Source organism: Tenrec ecaudatus, chromosome 9 (assembly GCF_050624435.1).
Source record: "Tenrec ecaudatus isolate mTenEca1 chromosome 9, mTenEca1.hap1, whole genome shotgun sequence".
Lineage (NCBI taxonomy): Eukaryota > Metazoa > Chordata > Mammalia > Afrosoricida > Tenrecidae > Tenrec > Tenrec ecaudatus.
Window position 1 is genome coordinate 89352626 of NC_134538.1, and position 13562 is coordinate 89366187.

The window sequence follows — 13562 nt, forward strand, 5'->3', positions numbered from 1 at the left end:
TGCAGATATAAGTTTACAACTTCAATACAACACTTTGGGGTAAGACACTTACCAAGGTCCTAGATTAAGTTTCCGGGTTTTCTGTGTGGAGAATTGAATGAAATGACTTCCCAAGTCATATGTAATAATGTTCCCAGCCAGCACCAATCCCCAGCATCTCTGCCTCTGGGACAAGGAGATTCTGAGTGACCAAATTTTGGTTGGCGAAGGTCCTCTCAGAGCTGTCCTGGGGGCGTTGGACCATCAACCACATGGTCAGTCCCCAGCACCAGCTCCCCTCAGGGCGAAGGCTGAGGCTTCGGCTTGTGCAAAGATTTAGTCTGGAACCCAGCAGGGGCAGGTGCACCCTGCCTTATAGTGTCTCTGAGGTGGAATGGACTCTGTGACAAGGAGGCTACATTTTGAAGGTTCTCTAAGTGCAACTCTGTACGTTGGGTTCTTGCTGTGGCTCTGGGCTATTTCTGAGTGCTGGCCTTCCCATATGGCATTCACGGAGACCTGCTCCAATTATTATAACCTAAGGACTTCAATCTTTAGACTTGTCATGCCGACAGTGGTGTCTCTGATGTTTCTGCTTGCCTTGGCCATTTATATTAGACTTGACAATCAGAAAGATAAAGAGATTGAAAATCTGTAATGTTTGCCCCCCTAAAAGTTGCAAGTAGCTCCGCAGGGTCTACTAATGTGAATTGCATAGTGTCCATAAGGTCCACCTTCCACTTGCACAATAGCTCAAAATGCCAATGGTGAGGGAACTTTCAGCATCATGAATTGCGTCTTACTGATTTTGCTGAACAAAAAACTGACACCCCGGGATATTAATATTCACCACAAATGACACAGTATTCAAGTGGAAGAAGCTGAAGCCACAGTTCTTGATTTGTAGGCTGTTTTCCCCTTTACTATTTCTGTATTTACACATACCTGCTAATTACTAAGCCATTGGGGGCCAGATTTGTCCAAATTTTTGTCCTTTATATAAACAGCCAATGTTAGCACAGCTGGTGGTCAACTCATCCATACTATATGTTGCTTATTTTTCTTTTGTAATTGGGGATTTTAAATAACTAACTCCTACAAATATCATCAGTTTTTGGTTGCCCCCTCTTCGTACATGCATTTGGCAAGTGTACACATTGTGTAAGAAGAGTGATGATTTTGCTAAGTGTACAAAATATGTGAGCATTTCACTCGAGAAAGAATCTAAACTATTACTTACATTTCTTCATATTTATAAGTACCACAAATTGTCTGAGATAACATAATAGTTTTGGTTACATTGTCACCACTTAGATTATATCTTGAAGTGTATGAACCAGCAAATTGAAACTATAGTCAAATGAAATTGTGCCAGGATATTCTTTTAAAAATTATAATACTGTGGCCCGGTTAGCTTAGGTTTTTAAAAAATACATATTTGAAATAAAAACTCTCAACTATACGTCTTTCAAATTATCAATTGACTCTATTACTAAAAATGACATCACTCAACCAGCCTAAACCTTTCCATAAGACTTACTCTTCTCTATAGTTTGCTATCAAAGATAACAAATGAATAGTAAGCACCACACTAAAAACCCCTTTAGTCGTATGAGATGAACAAACAATTTCTTGAATCAAATGATATCAATAGCACAAAGGGGGTATTGGTGGTCAAGGGGAGCAGATGTCAAGGTATTCAAGAAGGAAGCGCATGTATTGAAATCGACTATGGCAGCAATTGTACAATATTGCTTGATGCGATTGAATAGTGGAATGATGATATCTGTATTAGTTCCCAACAAAATGGTCTTAGAAGTTAATTAATTTTTTAAAAGACAGTGATTTTTACGAGTTAGAGCCAAGTCCTCTGGGAGAGACAACGTGCACAATTCCTACCATGGATATTTAATCAAAAGTGCAACAGTCAGGTGTAATTGAATAAAAATTCATTAGACTCAAAGAAAAATACTCCTAATTAGATTTCATTTTAGATTAACAAAACTCACAGTGCATATGCTGTTGGTCATGATATATTTCCCTTAAGCCTCACAATTGCTAAAAATACCAAATCAATCACCACTCAGATCGCATTATGAAGTGTGTGAAGCAGTGTATTAAAAAGTCATGTTAGCACCAACAACGTTTATTGGGGTAACAGTATTCAAGGCACACATGGCATCCCTTTAAATAGCACTGTTAAAATACCAAATAAAACGTCAACGTCTGTCAGGTCTCTGCCTTTCGTAAATTGTTTAGACTGGGGAATGTTGGGGTTTGCACATTGTTCTTTTCAGATGAGGTAGAAAAGAAGAGACCATAAAAAGAAAAGAACAATAAAGCATAGTTCAGTTTTGAAGTTCTTTCATGGAAAAACATACTTTGGATCATTACCCTCCTAATCAACAATTTCCTTCTTCCTCCCAATTCTTCCCGTCTGGTATTTACCTTTCTCCCCCCACCCCCTCTCTCTGGGTGGTATTTTGAGCCTATACATACTACTCAGTAATCATATTTTAAAAATTGTTTCAAAAGAGAATCCCGGGACAGCATGACAGACATGTATACACTAAGGGTATTTTTAACCTGGGTCACAGCGGTGCTCAGCAACTCTACGCTCTTAAATACACACCGTAAGGCCCTGTCCACAGCAGGGTTTCCTGGGGAGAGGAAGGCCCAACGAGCGAGCAGGATCAGCTACTATCTACAGACAGACAAGTTATTATCACACCTTCCTGGCCATCTCCCTGACCCCTTTCCCTCCTCCCCTTTCCTTTTACTACCACACCGCACTCCCCACTATACCCAAACAACAACATCTCTGTTTCGGCTTCTTCCCTAGACTTCCCACACTTAATGCAACCCAGACCTCACCTTCAGCTCTCCTGAGGCCACTTTGGAAGCCAGCTCGATGACACAGCCCACAGCCATGCGTGCAGCTCCGGACGAGTGCAGCTCATTCCAAATGGTGTCACTGTCCACCTGAGCAAACAGTCCCAGAGCCCGAAGACAGAGAGGGAGCAGAGGGAGAGAGGGAAGAGGTGAAGGGAGGAGGGCGGGTGAGGGGAGGAAGGGAGAGAGAAAGCAAAGCTGTGAGGGAGGGCTGGCAGGGTAACAGCCTATGTACAATAACATTAGTCTTCCGTCTTGGCCGGCTGAAAAGGCCTTCTGGACATGGCTTTGCTTATACTTTTTCTCTACACTGACTTCTCCAATGGAAACACATTCCTGCCATGCCTCACTGCCATTCCCTGTTTAGATTTCTCATTACAAACAGCATTACATAGGCCGGATCTGGCTTACTTACAGGCCTGCTAGAAACCAGGCACAAGTAGTAGATAAAGCAAAAGCTAAGAGCACTTAGCTATACATAAAAATCGGATTTGCAAGTGCTAGAGGGGGAAAATTCAAATACCTTTCTGGCTGTAGGTTTACAGGGAGCCAAAGACAATTATTCAACAGGTAGCAGTAGCAGTCAGTGAGTAGGAAGTAGCAGCCACAGTTCAAGTTCTCCAACTAAATCCACAGTGTGTGGTCCTCGCTTAAAACATTAACAATGTTATATTGCAAAGAGCAATTTGGTTTTCAAAGTGGAAGCTTAAAATTTCGAACTTTGAGTGTTGGTTGGCAGCTGGGCACAGGGCAAACTGGCATGGCTCAACTTGGAATGGCCGGTACACTATATGACTGATTCTAAACCAGAGAACATTCTTACCCAAACAATGGATGTCCCAATATTCCTTCCTAAGTGCTTTAATAAAATCGTTTATTATTTTTCGTGCATGCAATAAACACACAGCTATAGTAAGGCCATGAAATGTGTAAGGGCAGTGATTTATAAGTATCCTATGCAGGTTTTTATGACAGTTGTCATGTTATCCAAAAATATCAGATGTTAGAAGTCTCTAATTTTAGGGCACATAGTTATTTATTTCTTGGAGCACTAAGAAATGTAGTGATAATTTTGAGATTACAAATAACATGACTGTCTACCTTAGATCCAATACAAAAATATATATTTTATAAATTCAAATTTAATGCAAGAGGCAGTAACAAACACAGTAAATAACAATAACATATCTATATCTAGATAATGTTGTAAGCATTGCACATTATTCATGAGATCCTTAAAAGCTGAGACACAAATACAGAAATAAACCTAAAATGAAAATTTCTCAACAATAGCATAGTGGCAAAGAAAGAAGGTTCTGGAATCAAACTGTTGGTTAGGCTCTAGCTGTGGTTTTACCACGAATGCCCAAATGACTTTGGCAACTTAGTTGACTTCTCTATTTCAGAATTCCCGTATCTGCGAAATGATTATTTGAAAAAATTACCACTTGCTTAGGATTGTGGTGGGAATTTAAATGAGTAATTGACAAGCAAGGTTGAGCTATGATCATTTTGACTTCTACCCATTTTATAATGTTTAGCACATCGTAGGAGGCCTCATGAGTGTTTATTAAGCACATCAGGGTTACACATTGGGCGGGGATCCCCAATGTCAGCAGTTGAAAACCACCGTTTGCTCTGAAAGAGAAAGACAAGGCTTTTTATTTCCATAAAGCATTACAGTCTCAGAAACTCACAAGCACCCTTCTACCTGTCCTGTAGGGTCCCTAGGAGTCTCTATTGAGTCCATGGCAGTGAGTATATGGTGTTCATTGAATCGAGACAGGGCAGGTTAGCAAGGTTGTCCAACGATCCAAGGAACATGACGCAGCGCTTCTGCCACCAACCACATGTGTCTTTCTGTCCAACTCTTGAATATTTTATTTCCAGCTAGTGTCTCATTGTTTGGCACCGTTAAGTCAACCATTACCTCACAAGATCTCTACGGCAGAGTAGGTCTGTCCTGTAGATCTCGAAGTTAGAATCTTCAAAGGAACCAATTTCCAGGTCTTTTTCCTACGGAGCTGCCGAGACAGTTCACAGGGCTACTTGCCGGCAGCAGCTGAGTGAGGTGATGGTCGCCATCACAGTTAGCATTGCCAGCCAAGGTGTGAAGCATTACAGACACACTGGGATCTAGCAATTCGTGCTAAAAATGAAAAGTTTCATCTTTTCTTGAGTCGATCTAAGGTAGGAGCGATTTGAAATTTAAAGGCACGTCCATTATGGGCTATCATTTTTAATCGGTTCTTGTGCATTAAGCATTAATCTGCTCACTGTTAAGGCCAGTGGTTCTAACCCACTCGCTGTTCTGCGGGAGAAAGGAGGCCCAGCGTGCTTCAATAAAGATTTACAAACTTTGAAACATGATAGGGAAGCTCCTGTAGAGCCCTGATGATTTGATTTGACTCAATGGCAACCGAAGTCATGTCATTACAGATCTAAGGGAGCATTAGAATAGGTCACTCACTTGTACTAAAGAGATTGGGCATTTTGAGAAGACCAACAAACAGCGTAAACCAATAATGCCTCAGGACTGCCTGGAGAGGGGCTCAAACCCACACAGAATTCAAAACCCCTTTACCTGCTGTGTCAATATGTCGTGTAGACATACACAAAACTATGAATGCGTTTCCATCATTTTTCTTTCCACACATCTGAACTTCTCCTTGATCTGTCTAATTCATCCTTGTGGGTGTGTGACTGCACATTGCAGTCCGTAAGGCAACAGGAATATTAAGACAGTTATGGAAGCAATGTAGAGATTATGTTGTTGACATTAAAAAGAGGATTTTACACCAATACACCTAAATAGTCATAGATGAAAGTGACTTTTATTCCAAATTCTTTAATGTATCAAGGATAAAACTGGTGGTCGCAGATCAGTGTCCTATATTAATGACATCATCATGAGAATGCAATCACCGCTTCTCTGAATGACAGAGAAGAGAGGCGTTTTCTGTCTGTGAAAGTCAGGCGTGTCATTCCGGACCTAGGCTGCAGAGGATCCAGTGCACAGAAAGGCCAGAAGCTCGCTTATCTGGCCGAAAGAGGGACAATAAGGAGTCGCAGGTAAGCAAAGGGAGATCTGTTAGGGGGACTGAGAAACCTACAAGAGGTCTTTTGTTCTGACTCGTGCTCGGGGTTTCACTGTGTTGTGGTTCGCAGTCCACGGAACCTGTGGAAGACAAATACAAGGCCAAAAGGCAGTTTGCCTTAGACCTTCCTGTTTTCTCTGTGGTCTGGAAACCTCAAGAACTTAAGTTTTCTCAACTTTCAAAGGGATGAGTTCTTGGGAGAGTCTATGAAATGGTCTCATAGGGTAAATCTAAGGGAGTCCCTGGCCTAAGCTCAGGGAGACCCTGAGGGAGAGGCACAGAGAGGGTGTCAATGTTCAAGAGCTCTGCTCACCTCCAGCCTGCAGTGAGAGCGGCACGTTGGAGGTCGTCAGGGGCAAACCCTGTTTAAATTGTTGGAAATTCACAAACAGCCAGGTGGACTCAGAAAGTTGTCATGAAAACTGGAGTGTCCAGAAAACCCAAACTAAGGCAAATGGTAGACTCACAAGGCTCTGTAGGGTTCATCAGATGCACAACCTTGATCGAGACAGACAGCCTCGCATCTCCCATGGCACAGCTCACTGCTCAGAAGGGCCACCCTGGTAACTAGCAGCCCAGTGCTTCATTCACGATCCAGAACACTCTTTTTAAGGCTCTGCAGGCACCCAAAGGCCCTCTTAGAGAAAGGGAAGCATTGGGAATGGGCACTGAGATTCAGCAGACTGAATACAAGAGTGTAAGACTGAGGACCAGAATAAGCTAATTTTTGGAAGAAATGTTATACTGTGAGGGAGATGCTAAAGGAGAAGACAATGCTCATCATGAAGCAGCTAACTGTAAAAGAAGAGAGAAAAAGAATGTACTCATCCCACAAATGAGTGAGTGTGAGTAATTTTGTGTTCCCCCCTTTAAAAAGTGTGTTAGCTTGACATATAATTCACATACCATATAACTCAGAGTTTAAACATATTAATGAGTTGTGCATGCAATCATCACTACAATTATTTTTATAACATTTTCTTTTCTTCTATTCATTAGTACTAGCTTCTCATTTCCCCACAGCCTCCCCTAACATAACCTCAAGGAATTATTAATTCACTTATTGTCTTCATAGATTTACCGATCCTGCATTTCATCTAGAGAAGCAAAAGCAGAAACAAACAGCTTTCCCCCACACTCCTCCACCAAAAGCACCAAAAAACCCTAACAACAATAACAAAAATAAACAGAAACCTCAATTGAAAAAATAGAACAAATTTAGATTGAGAGAAAAGGCACAACAAATGATAAAATGATAAATTTTAACATAACTACATCTGCATTAATCCATTTTCCAATGCCTCTCTCTGATAGTAAGGCCATTCACATCCCTGGTCAATGGTCCGAGGGAATCCACTGGAGCCTTCATCCACATGGAAACTCTGCCGATGGATGTTGAGCAATCACTGTCATTCTGGGTCTCGGGAAAACTGGAGTTCAGAAGTTAAGCTCGAATACTGTTCCCTCCTCCATCTTGGGACTTTATTACTTGCGATCTTGGATCACAGAGGTAGGTGTGCTTCTTCAATGTGTACTTAGCTAATACCTCACTTAGATGGCTGCTTGTTTTAAAAAAGCCTTTAAGACCCCAGGTCCAGATTTTTCTCATACTTGGGCACCATCAGATTCATTCATCACAATTTGCTATAGCACCCGTCTTCTGGTACAGGGGGAAATTTTAGTCAAGATTTGGGCGGAAATCCCCAAAGATATGCTTTATATCTGACAAGTGGGATGTATTAAAATTTGGTATTGGTGCTGTCAAACCCACTTACTCAATTCTCCAGAATTCACCTGGAATCTTTAACAAACTTCTGCCTATATAACATTTCTAAAGCAATATGCTTTCTATTTCAAATGGTTCTGATAATGAAACTAGTGTGCAAAACAAAGTCATCTTTAGCTATGTGCTGAGTAAGGATCCACAGACGCCTTGTTCTATTGCCAGGATGAAAATCTATCAGTCTTGAAGTAGTCCTGCAAAAATTCAACTTACTTTACAAAGACATGGTGATTCTGGAGCTAACACATTCAGAAATAGTGGTGCATGTTAGGCTGGCCCAGAGGAAGTGTGTTCATGCGAGGAACTGGGCAAAGCTGGGATGATATAAAGCAAGATATGCTTTACAGTGGAGACTCGTGGACATGTGGCCCATAGGAAGGTTGGATGCTCAGAGAAGGCACCGCATTGAAGGCAGTAGAGTGTTGATCACTGAGATCCTTTGCAAAGTCAAGTTTGCCAAGCATGATAGAAAGTGACAGAGAAATAAATGCACAGTGCATTTCACATTTAAAAAAATAATTCAAAGGAAGCGGGAGTACTGTAGGATCAACCTAAAAGGCAGAATCCTCACATTTCTATGAACTTCAAAAAATCCAGCACAAACAGACAATGGGAAAAACTGAAACCCTAGAACATCAGTAGCAGATGTTAAGCAGAAACCAGTGACAGGAAAGAAGAGGAGCCAGAAAAAAGGGACAACAGGATAGAGAGAGAAGAGAGCTGGAGAGAGATGTGAGCAGAATAAATCGGACAGCTCAGCTGCCTATGGCGATTGTTGGTATCAGTCATCATCTGAAGGCTCCTGAAAGAGCTCGGAAGAGGCATGCACCAGGGACAGGGACAAACTAGACTAGGAGGGAGACAGGGCCAACAGTGCTGGTTACTCATCTATTTATAACAACGTAGCCACTAGATAATACTATCCATATTTAAAGGAGCAAAACATGCTGTAGTCTCTCTTACTGGTAGTGAAAGAGACTAAGTATTGTCAAAGATTACTTATGGGAACATAAGCAGTAGGAATACAGTCTCATTCACATGAAGTCATGACACAATGTAATCCAGAATATATAGTCTCTCTCATATATATATATATGTATATATATATGTATATATATACAGTCTCTCTCATATATATAGTCATATATATATATATCAGAAAGTTACTGTCTGTTGACAGCTCTTGGTTTTCAGTTTATAATTTTCTGAATTTTATTATTTCTGCTTCTTTATTATTTATAAATAATAAGGAAAGCAATGTTTGTAATAGCTAGCATCAAACAACTGTTTAGTATTATTAATAAAATCTCTGGTGGCACAGTGGTTATGTGTTATGCTGCTAACCCCAGGTCAGCAGTTTGAAACCACCAGCTGCTCCATGGAAGAAAGACGAGGCTCTTAACTCCCAGAAAGAGTTACGGGTTTGGAAACCCACAGGATGACCTGGAATCTGCTAGATGGCAGTGAGTTTGTTTTGTTTTTTATTAAAATCCAGGCATAGTGCACAGCTTGGGGTATATCAACACATATATGCTTGTCTGTTTTTTAATCATTTTTATTGGGGGCTCATACAACTCTTATCACAATCCATATATACATCCATTGTGTAAAGCACATTTGTACATTTGTTGCCATCATCATTTTAATAACATTTGCTTTCTACTTGAGACCTAGGTATCAGCTCCTCATTCTTTTTATGACACCCATTGCCACAGATGCTTTATTAAACAGTTTTATATAAGATATTAAAAGATGTTATTTAACTAGTAATTAGTGGAGGTTGGATGAAATCTGAGGAGGGAAAGGGTGATTTTTATGCTCAGAAAAAAATCTACAGCAATCCAAATAATTAAATATGAATTATAAGTGTGAAATAATTTAAATTTGAATCATGTTTTTGAGGAGCCCTGGTGGTGTAGTGGTTAATTGTTGGGCTGAAATCTCCCTGGTCAGCAGTTCAAAACCACAAGCGGCTCAGAGGGAGAAAGACTGGGCTTTCTACTCCTGTAAAAGGTTACAGTCTCAGAAAGCCACAGGACATTGCTATGAGTCAGCATTGACTGCATGAAAGAGAGAAAAAAAAGCATATTTGTAGAATCAGAGATTTTCCTAATTAAAGAGCTGGGTGAATTCTAACGCCTATATAAATATGTTATCTTTACGGTACAGAACTTCCTAATATGATCAATTTTGAGTTAAATGTTAAAGATAGTTGGTACCTGGAATCACTGAGCTTTCTCTAAATGTTGTAACATGTTTGTCATTACTCTTGATCAATGGTTCTCAATGGAGTTGGTGTTCCCCTCGGAAACATCTAACAATGTCTAGAAACGTGTTAGGTGTCTAGAAATCAGGCAAAGGTGCTACTGATTTCCAGTCGATAGAAGCTAAGGATCCCACGCAGCATTCTAAAATCCTCCAAGACTTAAGCCCCCAACGCCAGTAAAGCTGACACGAGAAATTCGGCTCTGACATGAATGAGAACTATATAAATCACCATTTTCCTTTCTTCATATTGGGAGCTACGCATCCTAAAGGCAAAGTCACAGTCTCCCTTTAATACAGCAACAGTTGCTCCAGTGCACACGTTCTCTGCTCCTCTCATTTCTGGTCTCATTGAACTCTCACTTTGAAGGATTCTAGGTTTTGAAAAAGCTTGTTTGTTATTGAAAGTTGCTTTAGAGACTTTAGAAGATACAGCTATAGGTGGGGGAGGCATAAAAGCAAGGATAAGGACAAAGACACTGTACGGAGAAGGGAGAGTTTGGAAGCAGACGAGGGAGGGAAATGTGACATGCACTTTTATGCTTTTGTTTTGTTTTTTAAGTTGAGCCTTGTCTTTTAATTTTTAATCTTTGGAATACAACAAAGAATATTTTTTACCAACATTGCTTCTTCCCTGAATTTCCCCAGTAATTATGAGAACTAAGCAGAGCCAACTCTGTTATAAAGTTATTATTAAGCATTGTTCTGTCCTTTTAAGTTTTTTTTAAGTTTCACAAATGTTAGTGACAGAGCCAGGAAAAACTTTTCAGAGTTCTTTTTTTTTTCCCCATTCTAAACTTATCTTTCCTTCATACATCACAGAAAAAGGAGTTTTTTCTTCATTATTCCAAAAACGAAATCACTGTAGAATGCTAGTGGCAAAATTTAAAGGTCAAGAGACATCATATGATTATGAACATCCACATACCCACACAACGACACCAGGGAATTTCTACCTCTTAAAGGTTAGGTCCTGGAGACATGGTCATTCATAAATGTGGGCTTTGTCCCCGCACAGGTGGCAAGCTGGAAGTTTGTCTGGAGCCTGCTGTCTTTGGATGGTCATCATTCATTTTTCTAATTAGAAATGTATACACACTAGACGTATGTGTGCCCCCACTCCCCCCTCCCCCACCTTCTAAATGCCCACATCTCTGTCCTAAGCAGTCAAAGGACAGAATAACATTGTGCAAATCATTGCTTTCACAGTTCTTTTATTTCGCAGAGAATTAGGCCGTTGTTGCTGTTGTTGGGTGCCATCCAGCCAGTCCCCACGCACCGTGACCCTCTGTACAACAGAAGAAACCACTGCCCAGTCCTGTGCCATCCTCACAGTTGCTTTTGCTCATCCATGCAGCCACTGTCGATCCATCTTGTTGAAGGTGGTCCTCTTTGTCGCTGCCCTATTACTTGACCAAGCATGAAGTCCTTCTCCAGGGGCTGGTCTCTCTTAACAAGGGCACAAAAAAAGTCTCTGAGAAACTAGCTGGGTGGATTTATGGGGTGGTCTCATCACAGTTTCACTGAAGGGGATCTTGAGGCGAGCGCTTGGAGAGCGTAACTGCAAACACGGCCAAAGCAAGTGAGATGGCGTTGCTCCCTCTTTGTCACTAAGGTGGGCTCTGGCTGGAATTCTTCTGAGACAGATCTGTTTGCTCTTTTGGCAGCCCGTGATAGTGTCAATATCCTTGGCCAACACTCTCATTGAGATGCACTGATTCTTCTTTTTGCTTCCTTATTCAGTGTCCAGCTTTTACATGGATATGAGGTCATTGGAAATACCATGGCTTGGGCCGGGCACAATTTAGTCCTTAAAGTATAATCCTGGCTTTTCAACACTCTAACGAGGTCTTGGGCAACTAATTTACCCAACGCAATGTGTCTTTTGAGCTCTCTCTCTTTTTAAAAATCTATTATTAAATGGGATTTAATACATATCCCATCATTCCATAGTTCAATCACATCAGGTAGAATTGTAAAATTGCCAACACAATCAGTTTTCAAACATCCTTTTTCTATATGGATTCTTTGACATCATCTCCCTTTTATCTGACCCCCCACAACTGTACCATCTCTTCCCCCAAACCCCTTATTCTACTTGTTGTCCCTATAGGTTCATCAGTCCTGGGTTTCATCCTTGTCACAAGGAAATGATGGCATAAGGTTTCATCAATAAACCATAAATCTGTATTTTAAGTGTAATATTCGATCTAAAATGCTGATTTTTTTAAAAAAAATCCATAGCTAGGCTAAAACAAACCTATCTGCATGCTGAATATGATCTGTGGCCTGACAATATCCGATCTCTGTAGTTTAGAATGTCTACTTTACCTAAACTTTACAAGAGAGTGTCAGAGAAGTGAGCTGGGCGGATTTACGGGGTGGTCTCTTCACAGTTTAACTGAAGGGTAATCACTTGGAGAGTGCAACTATTTGAATTTTAAGGGGTGTGTTTATAAAAGAGTCCAGTCTCCTACTGAGTATAAGACTACAGAGAGTACAATTGCTCAGGTTTAGAAGTATGATATTTCTAGTAAATGTTAAAAATATCCAAAACCCACAGAGTTTTATTACCTTACAAAAGTTTCTTACACAAGAAAATATATAATGATGAAAAGTTTCAGCAATGCAGCAACTTAACATGAATTTGAGGTATTAAGCGAATTTGAGGTATTAAATGAACTTGAGGTATTAAATGAATTTGCGGCATACTGCCTGCCGCCACACCTACAGGCATTTGAGGATGCAGTCCGCATGTTTGCAGCACATGGTAATTATGCTGTCTATGGACAGCAGCTGATGAAAATTTTTAATTCATGGATATCTTATAATTAGTAAATTCAAGGACTCCCAAACATCCGTGGCTCTATATTAATTAAGTTTAATTGCTCTAAACTTGTTCTTTTGTGTATGGAATACAAATCATGACACTCCTAAATTAATTTTTATAACATGTTACAAAGCTGAAATCACGGGAAACCAAGTAATTTGAATCAGAAAAAAAGATGCCCTTCCATGTGCTGGCCCACACAAACTACCTTCACCGCAGCATGGAGAGTGGGGTGGACTCCATATAGCTAGTTAGAAGAAATTCGCTAAAACGTTAGCAAATTGTTGAAGGCCAAGTATGCGTTAACTCTTCAGTTTAAAATAGCTAGAAGATCTAGACTTAGGGGAATTCACAGTCATTTCTGAGTGGTTTCCCACAGATCTTCCCCGGGTGTTCATGAGAAAAACTGGAGGCAGGGCTAGTACTACGGACTGCTAGGTCATGGGCAGAGCGCCCTTCTGGCTTTTTCAGCCCCTTCTCTCCTAAAAAGCAACTAATTTCAGTTCCTAGAGGAGAAGCTACAAACTCTATTACCTCCCCGGTCTCAGGCAAAATGTCGGTTTCTTTGGAAACCTTTCTGCCATTTTGAAGAGAGTGGGGAAGCCCGGGGGCTCTTTCTCATTGATAAAGATCCACCGATGCAGAGAGTTGGTGAAAGAAGTCTCTACCCACAGAAGGTGAAAGAGAGTCACTGGGGTCCAGTATCCTAAACTGA

The 13562-nt window shown here is 40.7% G+C and overlaps 1 protein-coding gene across 1 annotated transcript in view; it reads right to left on the reverse strand.

Moving 5' to 3' along the window:
- Positions 1-13562, reverse strand: part of LOC142456038 (histone deacetylase 9-like) — a 251718-nt gene that overhangs the window by 194689 nt on the left and 43467 nt on the right. The window contains exon 6 of the mRNA XM_075557334.1: positions 2854-2961. Within this exon, the coding sequence (XP_075413449.1) occupies positions 2854-2961 (108 nt within the window). The remainder of the gene's footprint in view (positions 1-2853; positions 2962-13562) is intronic.